Source organism: Dromiciops gliroides, chromosome 5, assembly GCF_019393635.1.
Source record: "Dromiciops gliroides isolate mDroGli1 chromosome 5, mDroGli1.pri, whole genome shotgun sequence".
Lineage (NCBI taxonomy): Eukaryota > Metazoa > Chordata > Mammalia > Microbiotheria > Microbiotheriidae > Dromiciops > Dromiciops gliroides.
In genome coordinates this window covers 155,077,954-155,095,854 of record NC_057865.1, presented here as the reverse complement: position 1 = coordinate 155,095,854, position 17,901 = coordinate 155,077,954, and the positions used below count along the sequence as shown (strand labels likewise).

The following is a 17,901-nucleotide window of genomic DNA, read 5'->3' as shown; positions in this document are numbered from 1 at the left end:
CAGTTCAGATATTAACTTCTACAGGAACCCTTCTTCCCCAATCCTTCCTTCCTTACCTCACTGCTGGTGCTTTTCCTTTGAGATTATTTTTCCTTTGCACTGTCTATATCTTGTATGCACAGATTTTTTGCATATCATTTCTTCTATTAGAACAAGCGCTCCTTGAAAGCAGAGGCGATATTTTTTACTTTCTTTGTATTCCCAGCAAAGTACCTAACACATAATAAGAGGATAATTAATAATTTTTTAATGACTTTAGAAATATTAGTTTGGCAGCTATGTTGAAAATAGATTGGAGAGAGGAGAGTCTGGTAAGGAGATCAATTCGGAGACTATTTTCAGTAGTCTAGATGAGAAATAAAGACCTGAATTCATATGGTAGACACACAAGTGAAGAAGATGGGATATTGTGGAGGTAAAATTAACAAGATCCAGACCCTGACTGGATCTAAGGGGACCAGTAAAAAGAGGAAAGAGCTGACGATAACTCCTAGTTTTTTTTGTTTGTTTTTGTTTTTTAAGTCTATACATTTAATACTTCTTTCCTTCTTTCACTAGTGACCTTGAAAAGAGAAGTTTCAGTGGAATTGAGAAGTAGGAGGTGATAAAATAGAGACAATGAGCATAGAGTCTCTTTTGTTTGGAAAAAGACAGATTTACAGGATATATTTAGGGGTTGGTATAATCCAGTAAAAGTTTTAAGGGCCAGGAAGACAATGGGCATGTTTGTTCATATCAGGGAAGGAGGTAGTGGATAAGGAAAGGATGAAAATTTAGGAGAGAGGTAATGCTTAGAGGCAAGCTATTGGAAAACATATGTATCTTCCCCCCCGCCCAATAATGGCCTTAAACTAAAGACACCACTAGAAATAAGCCTCTCTACATGTCTTTGTCAACACTTTGCAGTAGGTCTTCTTCTGCTTCTCAGTAATAATACACATGAACATTAAGAAGTATGATATAGGGGGCAGCTAGGTGGTGCAGTGGATAGAGCACTGGCCCTGGAGTCAGGAGTACCTGAGTTTAAATCCAGCCTCAGACACATAACACTTACTAGCTGTGTGACCCTGGGCAAGTCACTTAACCCCAATTGCCTCACTAAAAAAAAAAGTAGGATATAACTATTATATTTTGATTATATTTTCCATTTTTATATCACTTACTTTTTCTAATTTGAGGGCTGGAGCTCAGTTTCCATTATTACTTAGGCTCATATTTTTTGATAACTCCAAATGATGCAAAATCTACAAACACTGGCATATAGATAAACATACATCCATATGTGGATTTAAACATAAACCCCCCCTTCTTTCCATCTTTTTTTTTTTTGGTGAGGCAATGAGGTTAAGTGACTTGCCCAGGGTCACACAACTAGTAAGTGTCAAGTGTTTGAGGCCAGGTTTGAACTCTGGTCCTCCTGAATCCAGGGCTAGTGCTTTATCCACTGCACCACCTAGCTGCCCCCCCCCTTTCTTGTTCTGCATTTGGAATGCCTTACCTTTCTCCCTTCACTTCAGAGAAGCACTTATGGAATAGATAACAAAATAATCAAAGAAAAAGTTACATATCTGTCCTACATTTTTTCCATTTCTGACTAAATATTTCAGTGGAAGAGAAGAGCCCTTCAGTCCTCCAGTCATATAAAATGAAAGTTTATGAATTCTTTATGTCCCTAATTTAAGTTGGAAGGTTCTAAAGAAGGGTTCATTGAAACATACATACACTTTTATAGAAGTGGTGAGAGCATAAGAGCTATAATGCAAACTATGGGCCGTCTTCTTTGTAACATTTTGTTTTCTTAGAGTGAACAGCTTATGATGTTTGTAACATGTTTTGATGCAGGCATACTTTCTGGGAACCAGATGCTAGTAAACTAAATAAGAATTACTGCCGTAATCCTGATGATGATGCCCATGGGCCCTGGTGTTACACAGGCAATCCACTAGTTCCTTGGGATTACTGCCCAATCTCTCGCTGTAAGTGTGCTTGCTTCTAATGTTTTTCCAGTTGAACTATTTTAACTATACTGTGTCCATTGTAGTAATATTTATAGGTGTAATTTTTCACATTTGTTCCATCACTCTACCACTGTGTTGCAGAAGTAGAAGGGGAAATGTATAGTACTGGGGGCCATTTTGGAGTTTTCTTCCTCATTAATTTCCATGGCACAAAAGTTCATCACCAAGTGGTCAGGCTATGAATACTTAACTAGGTTGTTCCTTGGAAAAAAGTCTCTTGCTAGGAATATACCTGAAAACTTTCCATCATAGTAGAACTTTCCAGGACAGGTAAGTGGTGCAGTAGATAGAGAGCTGGGACTAGAGTCAGTAAGAAGACTAAGTTTCTGAGTTCAAATCTGACCTCAGACACTTACTAGCTATGTGACCTGGGTCAGTCACTTAACCCTGTTTGCCTCAGTTCTTCATCTGTAAAATGAGCTGAAGAAGGAAATGGCAAACTACTCTAGTATCTTTGCCAAGAAGACTCCAAATAGGGTCATGAAGAGTAGGACATGACTGAAATAACTGAACAGCAACAAAAGAACTTTCCAAAGCTTGGGTTGTACTGGGATAGCTTTCAATAAAGCAGGATCATTTTCATGTCCTAAGGACTTTTTTATGATGCTGTGAAGAGTCTTATAGGACAGGTGACTGTGGATAGGTTACAGTTTGCATATTGTTGACTTATGCACATGGATGAGATCACACATCATGGTAGTCTAGTCAAGAATAATTTTTTAAGTGCCTACTGCTTGCTGGGCTCTGGCTAAGTGCTGGGGATATCAAGAGAGGCCAGATGCATTTTAAATAATCCAACAAAACAAAATGTTCTATATTTCACAACCTTGTGGTTAAAAAAGAAAGGAAGCTTAAACAGACAAAAAAACAGACCAACTTCATAAGCTTCAGGTTTGTGGGATATGTTTTAAAATATAGGTTAATAGAAATTCTAAAGAAAATGAAAATTACTTGTAAATTTGATAACCCATTTTTAGTAGCATATCTTCTTCTTGTTTTTTTTAAGTGAGGCAATTGGGGTTAAGTGACTTGCCCAGGGTCACACAGCTAGTAAGTGTTAAGTGTCTGAGGCTGGATTTGAACTCAGGTACTCCTGACTCCAGGGCCGGTGCTCTATCCACTGAGCCATCTAGCTGCCCCCAGTAGCATATCTTCTATAAATTCTATCTTCAGGAGTCAGTTTAATTCTTATTGAACAAAGTATCTTGTGTTTGCAAAAAGAATCAAAATTCTTTATGTTGGTATCAATAAAAAATGACTTTCTAATGAAATTTATAAGTTTAAAACCAGAACTTGTTTCCATCTCTCTTTTTCTTTTGTCCTTCCTTCTAATATAGTTTTCTCTATCTCCCTGTCCTCATTCCGTTTTTTTTTTCTTTTCTTCTTTCATACGTGGCCTGAATGTGACATCTCTATAACACAGGGCAGATAGATGGTAACAGTGGATAGTATGCCAGACCTAGAGTCAAGAAGATGTGTTAAAATCCAGCTTCAGACACTTGATAACTGTGTGACTGTGCAAGTCACTTAACCTTGTTTGCTTCAGTTTCCTCATTGGTAAAATGAGCTGGAGAAGGAAATGACAAACCACTCCAATATATTTGCCAAGAAAACCCCAAAAGATGTTATGAAGAGTTGGAAAACATCTAAAGAACAACAACAACAAAAATATAACACAGTCTTCTATAGCTACAGAAGAATTACCCAGATGTATTCCCATGGACACAAATATCACAGACATACACTATTGCCACTCAATTTCAGGGGTCCTCTCATGTTTTAGTAAGATTCAGAATCTCAGATCTTTCTAAAAGGCATTTGTGTTTCCTAGGTATTGTAGTTACTCATGTGTGCTGTCCTCCTCTGCTTTGTTATCCCCTGGAGGATTTTGTATATCCTTCATTGTAAAACATGCAACATGAAATCATAAAATAAAGCCTGTGTGTATCAAGGAAAATTGTTTGTGCTTTTTTAGATAGGAAAAAATATCTTCACCCATAAAAGTAATATTTAAGTATATTTTATTGTATTTCCTTGCTTGTTGTATGTACCCTGGGCAGTCCTCTATTTTGCCCATACTTTGTACCACCTCTGTCTGGATAGAGGATGGGGACTACACCTGTGATTTCACTGATATAGAGAATAAGCAAGGAAGGCAACTTTCTACTAGTTCAGATCAGTATTATTTTGCAACAATCAGTCTTAGAGAGCTGTCTAGAGTAATGAGAGATGAAGTGATTGTGCAGCACAGGGCAATGGTGCCAGAATGCTTGTCACCATCTAGTTCCCAGGTTTAACGTGTGAAGTTAAAATGAGATTATATATGAGAAAAATCTATCAAATATGTCAACTAAGAGATCACTGGTAACCCTGGAGAGAACAATTTCAGTTGAGTAATGAGGTCAAAAGACAGACTGCAAAAAGTAGAGGAGTAAGAATAACTTATAGAACATTTTATATAGAACTTTAAGGTTTGCAAAGCAAACTTTAATAGCAGCCCAGAAGTTTCAGATTAATTTCCAAGCAAAAGCTTAAAGAAATCTGCCAAACTTATATATACACACACACACATATATACATATATATGTGTGTGTGTGTGTGTGTGTGTGTGTGTGTGTGTGTATATGTCAGTGATCAGATGAATGAACAAAACATACGGTATTTAGATACCTTCATGGTCATAGGAATGGAGACAATGTCTATAAATCCTGGTTGACAAATCTTAGCATTTCTACCTCTAAATTACTTCTCACATCTGGCCCATTCTCCCTACTCACAGAGCCACTACCTTAGGTCATGCTCTCATCACCTCTCGTCTGGATTATTGCAATGGCTTCCTAATTGTACTCTCTTTCAAGTCTCCCCTTCTCTCACCCATCTCCCACAAAGCTACTAAAGTGAATTCCCTTGAATATAGATCTGACCATGCAAGTCCTCTGCTTGATAAAAAAAAAACACCTCTTTTTTGTCTCTGGGAAAAAATTATAATTTCATCTCTTTGGATTTCAGATCACTTCTCAACCTGCCCTCAGCCTATTTTTCCTAGGCTCATTATACATTACTCCCCTCCCTACACTCTACAATTAAGCCAGACTTTCTGTTTGGATTCTTTCTCTTCCTCACACACGGGTCCTCCATCACTCATCTACAAACCTTGGCACTGGAAATCCTCTATCTCTTGAATGCACTCTGGATCCATCTCTGCCTTGTAGAATCCCTTTCTCTCTTCAATATATGGCTCAAGAACCAATTCCTATATGAGGCATTTCTAGCCCTTCTCCTCTACTCCAGTTGCCTTCCCTCCCTCCCTTGTATTTGTTTTGTATAGATTTATTCTGTATATATTTACATTTGTATGTTTTCTCCCAAAAAATACTTTTTGTATTGGATACTAAGTGCCTAAAACATTTAGAATAATACTGTGGTTAAGTGGAAGAACTGTCCAGGGACAATGGTTTTCATGATTTCATTATAGTTCTCAAGCAAAAGGTGGAAAGTGGGGTAGAGATGGGGTGCTAGCTACAGTTTGCAGTCTGTGTATTTATTTACATCCTAGAAATTGGCAAAAACTACAGATCAAGGCTTGATTTTTTTTGTTTGTTTATTGTCTACTTTAATAAAGCATTGGAAAAATATAAACAATGTAGATTAAATGAACATGTTTGTATACTTACATATACATATGCATGTATTTGAAGAACCAGTTGTTAAACATTTACCAGCACATCCTTAGAGGGCAAGATAGATGCTGGCCAGCATGAAGATGAGGTTTCATGGTTTCAATAATTTAAGAACCTAGTGACTTTCCTCCTCCCTGGCATGGTCTTTTTTGGTCTTGTTTGGGGATGGAACAAGGTGGGAAGAGGTAGGATCAGAAATGACAGGAAAGACATCCAGTTGAAGATGACTCTGCATGGCCTAACAAGGAATTGAGAATATGTAATTAATTTTAGAATTTCTACTGTAATATGAAGACAAGCTTTTGACTTTCATTTCCTAATTGGCCTCCAAAACATATTACATGTAGCTTTTAAACTATCAAAAAGTAAAAGAAATCATATACGTAGAATAATATTTCTTAGATTATATGACCTGACAGGGTTGGGGTGGGGAAGTGGGAGGAATGTTTTTAAAGCATTATTAAATGCTAAGTTTTATTCCAATGTCAATGCATACTTGAGGGTCATTTAAAAACAAGGTTGTTCAAATGTCTGTCTGCCTTACTTGCTTAGATTTTACTTGGACATTTTAAGAAACTGACATGTGATATCTTCATCATTAAGAAAGAAATTGGTTATTATATATTTTCAGTCCTTTTCTTTAAGAAAAGTAGTCTAACCCTTAATAACACAAAAGTTTTTTTCAAGAGGTAAAGAGCATGAAAAAAATGTACCTTGTTTATTAGTGTTAATCAAATAAAAAAGTTAAATCAACAAAAGCTTCTTTCCACATTATAAAATATCTTTTCCAACCCCAATAATGAACCACAGGCCTTGCAAATCATGCCTTCTTCACAAGATGCTAGCTATAGCATTCTGTTGTCTTGCAGTCTTTCACATCAAAGCAACCAAGGGAGCACAAAGCTATTCATTTTAAAAATTGCAAGTAATTGACTTGGGCGGAGAAACCAATAACCTTGATGTTTTAATTTCCCTAGTCTGCACCTCTCCCAATTTGTAGAAATCCTATCCATACCAACTAATAAGCTGTCAGCAGCTGACTCAAAGACAAAATCCACCTCAAAATAAGCTAATGGGAAACTGGATGGGGGGAGAGAAGGGGAATGATGAAATTCATATTCCTACCCTTTTACCAATCTTTCCTATGTTTCTAAATTAAATGTTAGAGAATAAGTCCTTTATAAAAACGAATTGCCTAGAAATACCTTAAAATAAATAACTGCCAAATTTGCATCCCTGAAAAAGAAATCTTTATGTCTCCCTGCCTTCTCCCCCCCCCCAAATTGCTTTTATTTGAGTTCAGGGCAATTCCTGGGATTAACAGCCAGCTTGTGTTAATTGTGCCTGACTGCACTATAGGCCATCAATTCTGAACAGCTAGTCATTTAGCTCCAGGAAATGTCTTGTGCCTCATTCATTACTGCTTAATTATTCCCTATCCCAAGCATCTTCCTGGCCTATCTCTATTGCTGCACTTAACCCCGGTAGGGGGTTTGTGAAAAGGAGTGCCTTTTGAAATTGAAATTAATGTTCTACACTGCTACCAGAGAAATCCCCACCTTTAACTTCTCACCATTTTGTAGCATTCCATCCTAGAAACATGAAATGAAAATTTAAATTTCCACTCAGCAACAAAATACCTACAATAGTAGTAGCTCAGATTCAGAACCACTAGAGTTTCCTATATACATATATGTGGTATATTAATTTCCTATGGTTTTTCACCTTTCTTAGTTTAAAATTCAGGCTAAATAAGAAAGTTTTTTCAAGGAAAAATTATGAGCCATGAGATTAAAATAGTTTATCTAAATAACTGAAACCAAGGCAGGAAGGAGTAGTTCAGTATTATCTATAGTTTTCTTCTAAGATAACGTAGTCCCATTCAAGATAATGTGTTTTCCATTACTGGGAAATTTTTGGCATCTCAATAGAAATTACCATTAATTTAATGTTAGTAATATAACTGAAACTGCCATCAATTTAGTTTCCAACTGGCATAAAAACCCAAATCTGATAGCCTACCAAAGAATTATAAAAGAAACTATGAAAGCATATATATTTTTTCTTTTCTATATATGTATATATGTGTGTGTACATATGTTTTGTTTCTTTTCCATATATGTATATGTGTGCGTGTGTATATATATATATACATATATATATACACACACATATATATATACATATATATATATCCTTTCATTGTTTCTTTTATCTAGTACCAATATGCACAGCAATCTAATTTCTACCAATGTAAGCAGTTTATAATTACCTTGAAGAATTCTACCTTAGTTCTTAAACTTTGGAGGTATTATACATACACACACCTTTCTGCTACATATATGCATTTTCATATATACATACATATGTATGTTATGTACATCCATTCATACACACACACACACATATAGATAGATAGATCTGTGTGTATGTATAAAGGGGGGGGAGGGAAGGTAATTACAGTAATATGCAGCATCTTGAAGTATTTTGTTTCCTTTACAAAGCTACTTATTTTAGGACTTTCTCATCAATTTTAAAATGTTTTGTTTACTTTTACAGGTGAAGGTGATACTACACCTACGATAGTCAATTTAGACCGTAAGTAATATAAGCATTTAAAATATATGTATACAAACATACATACATACATTTTTATTTTCTTTGTGCCTGTATCAGGCACAAGTTTTCCTCCTAAGACTTTTATTATGATCAAGTATTTAAAATTCTTTAATTTCATGTAATAGGGAGATAAATAATATCTCTTCCGAATGTACTTGTTTATTTTATTAGAGTATTATTATATGTGTATGTAAAGGAAAGAGAAAGAGAGGAGGACATGTAAAATAAGATCATGTAAAGTAGGTATTATTCCATTCTGGATGTGTGTTTCTGTATTTTAATTTGAATGAGTACTAGATTCACAAGAGCCAGCATCTATCTTAGTTTATATCTCATTTTGGAGATATAAACTAATGCAACCAGCATAATATTCTTGTCATAATAGGCATTTAACAGATGCTTGTTGAGTTGATTTAGTTGTAAGTATAACTGAACTTATGGAAATTTGACTTCATGGAAGCATAAAAAAATAATTTTTAAAAAATTTAATTTATTTTTTTTTGTGGGGCAATGAAAGTTAAGTAACTTGCCCAGGGTCACACAGCTAGTAAGTGTCAAGTGTTTGAGGTCACATTTGAACTCAGGTCCTCCTGAATCTAGGGTCGGTGTTTTATCCACTGTGCCACCTAACTGCCCTGAGAAAAAAAATAATTTAAAATTATTCAGTGGCTAATCTCTCATGTTCAAAATATTATCCTCACCTGTTTCCTACTCTATTCAAGATTATTTAAATCATTTAAAGGAGTCTACTAAGCACCAAGTACAGAAAAATGGATAAAAACTTATACAGTTTTACATTTTCTTTAGGTTGAAGGAGGTAAAGGATTATTTTGATTTCACAAATCAAGTGAGCCATGCCAAAGTACATGGGAAAATAACTTAAATACTTGGGTCACTGGACATGTATGATAAACATAAAAACAAAAATTAATACAGAGGTCAACTAGAAACAATAGAGGTTGAGGTAAAAGGCTAACACCATTTAAGATCTTTAATTTATAAGTGCATTATGAATACAGATCGTAAGCTCCTTGAGGTCAGGGATGGTCTTTTGCTTCATTTTGTATCCGCAGTGCTTAGCACAGTGCCTGGCACACAGTAGGCAGTTGATAAATGTTTCTTGAATTGAACTTTTAAGTGCTCACCCTACAATAACAAGAATCTTAGAATTGAAATGGATCTCAGAAGTCATATAACCTAATGCTACATTATGAAAATTCACCTAAAGAATTATTAGATGAACCAAATATATGTATCCTCTTCAGAATTATTCTCTGCTTTTCATCTTATGAAGGAGGTGATGCTCTTTTGAGAGTTATCTCTGTTGGGCTCTGACATAATGCCTGGCTGTTGAATATAATTTGATTGATTTAAACTCTCTCCAATGTAACAGGCTCTGAAGTTTAAAGATAGAAAGCATGGCCTTTGTAATTGTTTTCTCTTACCCAGGATAAAATGTCCAGTTCCATTAAGCAGTCATAAAGTGATATTGTTTCAAGTCTCTTCATCATCTTTGACTTGGTCCTCTGGAACTGCTTATTTTGTGGCTGTCCTTCATAACATATGGTGCCCCAAAATGGACACAGTGTTCCAGTGATCAACCACTGGAATAAAGCACTTGGTCTTTTCAATGTTTGAGAAAAAATAGTCTCTCAAAGATAGTTATTTTACTATGTTGTTGTTCAGTCATTCAGTTGTGTCCAACTCTTCATGACCCTAGGCACCATACATAGCACACCAGGACCTTTTATCCTCCACTATCTCTGAAGTTCTGTCCAAGTTCATGTTCATCATTTCATGACAATTTCTATCCATCTTCTCTTCTGCTATCTGCTTTTCCTTTTGTCTTCTATATTTCCCAATATCAGGGTCTTTTTCCATGAATCCCATCTTCTCATGTGGCCAGAGTAGCTTCAGTATTTGGCCTTCCAGTGAATAACATGAATTTCTTTAAGTATTGACTGATTTGATCTTCTTGCTGTCTAAGGGATTCTCAAAAGTCTTCTCCAGCACCACAGTTTAAAAGTCTTGATTCTGTGGTGCTTAGCTTTCCTCATAATCCTACTCTCACAGCCATAAATTGCTACTGGAAAAATCATAGCTTTGACTATATGGACCTTTGTCTACAAGAGGCTATTTCAGCTTTTCAGTATGCAGTATAGATTTGCCATAGTTTTCCTTCCAAAGAGCAAATGTCTTTTAATTTCATGGCTACAGTCACCATCTGCAGTAATCTTTGAGCCCAAGAATATAAAATCTGATGCTGTTTTCATTTCTTCTCTCTCTATTTGTCAGGCAGTGATGAAACCAGTTGCCAAGATTTTAGTGTTTTTGATGTTAAGCTTGAAGCCAGCTTTTCTCAGTTCACATATTGCTGAAGTCTATCTTGCAGAATCTTGAGTACAACCTTGCTGGCATGTGATATGAATGCATTTATTTGATAATTTAATCATTATTTTACATTGCCCCTCTTTAGGACTGGGGTATAAAGTAATCTTTTCTGATACAGTGGTCCCTATTGAGTTTTCCAAATTTGCTGGCATACTGAGTGCAGCACTTTATCAACATCACTTTTTATGATTTTATATAGCTCAGCTGGAATTCCATCACCTCCACTAGCCTTCTTGTTAGCAATGCTTCCTAAGGTCCACCTGATTTCATTCTCCAGGATGTCTGGCTGTAGATCAATAAACACACCATTGTGATTATTAGTGATATCAAGATCTTCCTCATATAGTTATTTTCACCACTTAGTCTCTTTGGCTTCTGTTAAGTCCCTACCATTTTTGTTTTTTAACATGCTCATTTTTGCATGAACCATTCCGTTTATATCTCTAATTTTCTTGAAGAGATAACTTGTCTTTCCCATTCTATTATTTTTTTCTATTCCTTTGCATTGCTTATTTAGGAAAACCTTCTTATCTTTCTGCCATTCACTGAAATTCTGCATTCAGTTGGGTGTATCTTTCCCTTTCTCCTTTATTTTTGTTTTCCTTCTTTCCTCAGCTATTTGTAAAGTCTCATCAGACAGCCATTTTGTTTTCTTGCTCTTCCTTTGCTTTGGATTTTTTTTTATTCCTGCCTCCTGGAAAATATTGCCAAACTCTGTCTGTAGTTTTTCAGATCTAATCCCTTAAATCTATTCATCACCTCCACTTTCTATTCAAAAGGAACATTATTTAGGTTATAGCTATTTGGTCTTATGTTTTTCCCTACTTTCCTTCATTTAAGTCTGAATTTTGTAAGAAGCTCATGATCTGAGTCACAGTCAGGTCCAGGTCTTATTTTAACCGACTGTATATTACTTCTTCACTTTTGGCTGCAAAGTATATAATCAGTCTGATTTCAATATTGAACATTTGATGATGTCCATGTGCCTTTTGGGTTGCTGAACAGGAGTGTTTGCTATGGCAAGCAAATTATCTTGACAAAACTCTATTAGTATCTGCCTTGAATTATTTTGTACTCCAAGGCCAAACTTTCCTGTTATTCCAATTATCTTTTGATTTCCTGCTTTAGCCTTCCAGTCTCCTGTGATGAATGTGCCATCTTATTTTTTTTTGGCGGGGCAATGGGGGTTAAGTGACTTGCCCAGGGTCACACAGCTACTAAGTGTTAAGTGTCTGAGGTCAGATTTGAACTCAGGTACTCCTGAATCCAGGGCTGGTGCTTTATCCACTGCGCCACTTAGTTGCCCCTATGCCATCTTTTTTGATGTTATTTCTAGAAGATATTGTAGGTCTTCATAGAACTGATCAATTTTGGCCTCTTTGGCATTAGTTGTTGGATCATAGACTTGTGTTACTGTGATATTGAATGCTTCACCTTGGATTCAAACGGGTATTCTGTCATTTTTGAGATTTTACCCCAGTACTGCTTTTCTCACTATCATATGATATGACTCATGACTATGAGAGCTATTCCATTTCTTCTGAGGGATTCTTGCTCATAGTAGTATATGGAGTGTTCAGCTGAATTAAATTGACCCATTCCAATAATTTTAGTTTACCGCCACCCAAGATGTCAATGTTCAATCTTTCCATCTCATGTTTGATCACAACCAGCTTACCTTGGTTCATAGGTCTTACATTCCAGGTTCCTATTCAATATTGATCTTTACAATATCAGACTTCCCTTTCATCACCAGGCACATTCATGATGAGCTTCCTTTTAGCTTTGGCCCAGCTGCTTCATTAATGCTAGAGCTACTTGTAGTCATCTTCCACTTTTTCCCAGTAGTGATTGGACAGCTTCCAACCTGAGAGGCTCATCTTCCAGTATCATATCTTTTATCATTTCAGTACTATCCATGGGGCTTTCTTGGCAATGATACTGGAGTGGTTTGCCATTTCCTTCTCCAGTGGATCATCTTTTGTCAGAACTCTCCACTATGACCTGTCCATCTTGGGTAACCCTGAATAGCATGGCTCATAGTTTCATTGAGCTACACAAGCCCCTCTACCATGATAAGGCAATGATCTGGGGGGGGTATCATACTATATCTCTAGGGAAATATATTTCCAATCACTTAATTATCAGTAATATTCAAAATAAGTCTTTGGGAGTTTACATGTGTGGGAGCCAGCATGGTATAGGGGAGGGGACACTGACATGGAATCAGGACAGTGCTGGGTTCATGGCCTATCTCAGATACTCATTAGATGTGTTAACCTGAGCAAGTCACTTAACTTTTCTCTGTTCCATTTTCCATGTTTCTAAAATGAGGGAGTAAGATTCTGTAACCACCCAGACCATTTCCAAGTTTGCATTTATCATGCTATGAAATCCTGATGGACCTTGAATTTAGAGCAAATGCCAAAACAATCAGTTTCTACTACAATTGAAACAGATTATGATCCAAGTAATAAACTAGCTTTTCACACCTTTTGCCCTCTCCCAGTCCCTACATAACAGTGAGAGGGGGAGGACAACATGAAATTCTTGGGGATTTGGTATCAAATTTCTTGGCACTGTGGATCATCATTCATGAACCCTACATTCCATATTCACCTATTTGCTTTGTAATTACTGGATTAATTGTTACTAATTTGCATAATCTAAACACATTTTTGCCCTTTTTGGGCAAACAGATTTTCATGAATAGCTGTCCCAGAGAAGAGTACAGAATAACTCTGTTTCCCCACAGTCTATGTCTAGGATTTATTTCCATTTTACCCTCTCCTTTATCATTTACTATTAGTTGGGACATCCCCTTCCTCTGCACCCCCACCCTTATTTCTTACCTCACTCTAAGACTGGTGATGAATAAGAGCATGAGAAACAGGACTGATACTCACCAGAGGGAAGGGAAGGAAGGAATAGAATTTAGGCCACTCTAACTGCACCCATTTCTGTTCTTCTGAACCCTCCCCTATACCCAACACCAATTCTAGAGTTACTAAATGAAATACCAGTCCCTCAGCCCCAGAATTGGTCTCATCAGCATGTTCCTAGCCCTAGAGTAACCAAAAATCAACCCATCAATAATTAAATCCTTTAGAGGTTATCTGATGTGTCTTAGAGCAAAGGCTATCTTAACTTGGGGTCCATGACTTGTTCTTTTTTTTTTCCTTTTTAAAAGTATTTATTTTATTCCCCCACCACACAATTAGATGGTTTTTTATTTTTTAATTTTATTTGTGATATAATTAAATTTTATCCCTATATCAAACATAGATATAATATACATATACATATATGATGCATATAATGTATTACATTTAAATATATCTACATATATTCTAGTACATATAACTTAGTATTTTACATCCTTCCTCTTCCTTTTTTTATAAACAGGCAGTTTTCTTTTTTTATATGAGTAAATAGCTGTTTTATAAATAACATACACATATCAATTTATATAAATAATATATATGACAAATTTGTTTAAATATAATTACAATACAAATAAGACCTAAATAACTCATATATGCACAACAATATGACTTGGTTTTTTTGGTTTTATTTTGTTTTGTTTTGTTTTTTGTTTTTTCGCAGGGCAGCGAGGGTTAAGTGACTTTCCCAGGGTCATACAGCTAGTATGTCAAGTGTCTGAAGCCAGATTTGAACTCAGGTTCTCCTGAATTCAGGGCCAGCGCTTTATCTACTGTGCCACATACCTGCCCCCATAACTTGTTGGGTTTTTTTAAACATTTTGTTAACTATTGCAATATAATTTGCTTCCTTTGTAATCCCAGGTATTTAATTTTATTCATTTAAAAACAGTATTGCATATGGTGAAAAGGTTCCATTATATTATTAATAGTAGGTTTCTGCCTTATAGATTATAAGTCACAATTTGGTAAACTTTTATTTTTCAATGAAAAAAATTCATACCCAGCTTTAAGTAATCAATTTATAAATCATACTTTGGAACATAACCTCTGGATATATTTGGACTTCATTCATGTTTTGTTTTTTAATGCTATATTTGGGACTATTTTCAGATCCTGTCATTTCCTGTGCAAAAACAAAACAGTTACGAGTAGTAAATGGAATTCCAACACAAACAAATGTGGGCTGGATGGTTAGTTTGAAATACAGGTAATTATTATATTTTAAACAGAATGTCTAAATATGTGTTCAGTTTATGAATTTTTAAAAGGTACTCTAACTTCCCTTTCTATTATATACAAACGTATATAAAATAAATACATTTATGTATATATGCCAAGAATAGCCATTTTTCTCTTTATATGTATGAATATATATATATGTTTATATATTTGTGTATTCTCTATATAGAACCTTTCATAAAAATGATCTACACAATTGCTCATTCTAGAGCACATCAATTTTATCATTATAAATCCATTTATGTCAGCTATCATATCCAGTGTTTAAAATATTTTTGGTTGTAGGGATTTATCTCTAGAAAATGAATGGCATAACATGATTCTGTGGAAGGCTAATCTTATAAAGTAAAATGAGTAGAGAATCTGTTTTGTTCATATTTTCATAAAATTATAGAAATCAAACTGGTTGAGAAAAAACAATAGCCATCAGAATCTAACATTCAAAATTAGAAGGAGAGGGAACTGCAGGTGCTGTGTAACTTTCCAGGGGAGATGTATTTTTACTTGCAGACTACATTCTTTTTTTATGTATTATTCGTTTAAGTACATTAAGCAGATATTTATTAAAAGCCCAATACAAGCCAAAGCATTGGGCTAGGTGAGGAGATATGAAGACATAATGGAAAACAGTCTCTGCATTATACAATGTGCCTACAATAATGTAAATGTAGACCAGCACAACCACCACAAACACTGAGTACTTTACATTTATAATGATCAAGACTGTTCCTGAAGAAAAGCTGAGAAAATGTATTTCTGTTTCCTTTTTTAAAAAAAAAAAAACAGAGTTGCAGGATTATGTAGGGAGAATTTTACATTTATTGTCAGAATAGATTAATATGTTTGGTAGTTTTACTGAATTGCTTTCCTCCTTTCTAACCTAAGTAGGGGAAGAAAATGGATACATTTGGATATAATGGTGTTGTAAAAGAAAAAAATCAATATTTTTTTTAAAACCCTAAAAACAGCCCCTGCCCTAGTACATAGTGTTTAAATTGCATTGTATGTTACAGCTATGTAACATGCACATCCATCCATCCATCCATAATTCTTACATCTACAAATTTTGTTACTAAGAAATGTCTATATGGAAATAAATATAGTCTGAAGTCATCAGATTGGTGGTTGAGTACAACTTCACCTCAACCTTTTATATCCAACCTGTCATAGACCATACTTCATAGTCCATCCTGCCATCCACCAAGGCACTAGGAGGCACCTTGCCCTCTTTTCCTTTTCACCTGGCTTTCCACCTCTTCTCTTGCATGGGGTGTAATAAACATATCAGTACTCTCATTGCTACTGTAAAGATTGTGACAATTGACAGCTTTTAGCATGTGCTTTAATAAATGCGAGTTGAATCAAACTTGTTATATTACTTGTTACATTTTCTTATTGCTTTCCTCACAGAAACAGGCATATCTGTGGAGGTTCATTAATAAAAGAAAGTTGGATTTTAACTGCAAGACAATGTTTCCCTTCTCGGTAAGATATCTATAAAATAAAGTATTAATTTAGCATAATTTCAATTTTGTTAGTTTTTGTTTTGCTGTTTTGTTTTGTTATTAATTCCATTCATTTCTATTTATTGTTTGGAGATATAAATCAAGGAGACAATACATGATTTACTGCTCTTATTTATATCTTAATCCATTGACTTTACTCTTGGCCTCATTTCACTTGGCATTTGTAAGCCTGCATATGCATTATCCTTCAAACAAATTCCTATTAAAATCAACCTTAGGTGGGGGCAGCTAGATGGCGCAGTGGTTAAAGCACTGGCTCTGAATTCAGGAGTACCTGAGTTCAAATCCGGCCTCAGACACTTGACACTTACTAGCTGTGTGACCCTGGGTAAGTCACTTAACCCCCATAGCCTGCAAAAAAAAAAAAATCAACCTTAGGAAAGGCAGAGATACAGTATTTTATATGCTAAGAAATCTTCTACCTCACCCAGCTCTTAGTAGATATGATCCTTTATCTTTTCTTTAAACTAGTAAACTTCTTTGTCAGTGTTTATTTTCATTGCAAATTTAAATATATCAAAATTATGTATGCACTGATTTTTCTTTATTCAGACTTGTGTTAAAACTCTTTTTATACTGGCAAAAGAATTGTGCAATTTCAAGTTGTTAAAGTAAGCTAACTTAAAACTTATATAAAAAATCACGCAATGTAAAAAAAAAAAAAGATGGAGGTTAGCTATGGTGAGAAAAATTCTTAGACTAATGCATATCTGAAACTTAAAAAGCTGCTTGGAGCACTGAGGGTTTTGGTGATTTGCTCAGAGTCACAGGACTTGGTTGTGTCAGAGGTGTGGGGATTTGAAACCAGGTCTTCTAGAGATACAGAATTCACATAGCCCTTCAAAGTCCACTGTGGTGCATAAGTGGGACACCTAGAACATAAGATGTACAGCTGGAAGAGACCTTACCTATAATTTTGTCCAGGCTCCTAATCTGACAAAAGTGGAAGCTGAGGCCCAGAGAGGGAAACTGACTAGACGAAATAGCCGATAGATCCTGAATTTAAATTTCAGTGCTCCTTTCATTACCCTACAGGGTACAGGGATTTGTGGGAAACATATAATTATTTTATGAATTGTCTTTACATAAACGTGGTTTATCAGAATCTCCACCCACAAATGTATTGTCCCCCACATTGTTGTGTTGTAGATTATAGTTATTTTGAATTTCATTTGATTTTCACTTTTTATGCAAATAGACCAAGAAGAACACACATGTAAAGTAAAAGACATACTAAAATTATATATTACATTTCAATATTTTATTTAGAACTAAGGATTTGAAAGACTATGAAGCTTGGCTTGGAATTCATGATGTCCATGGAAGAGGAGAAGAAAAACACAGACAAGTTCTAAATATCTCTCAATTAGTATATGGACCTGAAGGATCAGACCTAGTTTTACTAAAGCTTGCAAGGTTAGCACTTAAAATTTGAAGATTATGTTTTCTTAATTTAGAAAGAAGCTGATGGTTCATAATGCAA

The 17,901-nt window shown here is 35.3% G+C and overlaps 1 protein-coding gene across 1 annotated transcript in view; it reads left to right on the top strand.

Moving 5' to 3' along the window:
• Nucleotides 1-17,901, top strand: part of HGF (hepatocyte growth factor) — a 95,278-nt gene that overhangs the window by 71,407 nt on the left and 5,970 nt on the right. Inside the window, 5 exon segments of the mRNA XM_043968974.1 lie at nucleotides 1,843-1,976; nucleotides 8,258-8,296; nucleotides 14,764-14,860; nucleotides 16,303-16,377; nucleotides 17,688-17,834. Coding sequence (XP_043824909.1) covers nucleotides 1,843-1,976; nucleotides 8,258-8,296; nucleotides 14,764-14,860; nucleotides 16,303-16,377; nucleotides 17,688-17,834 — 492 coding nt within the window.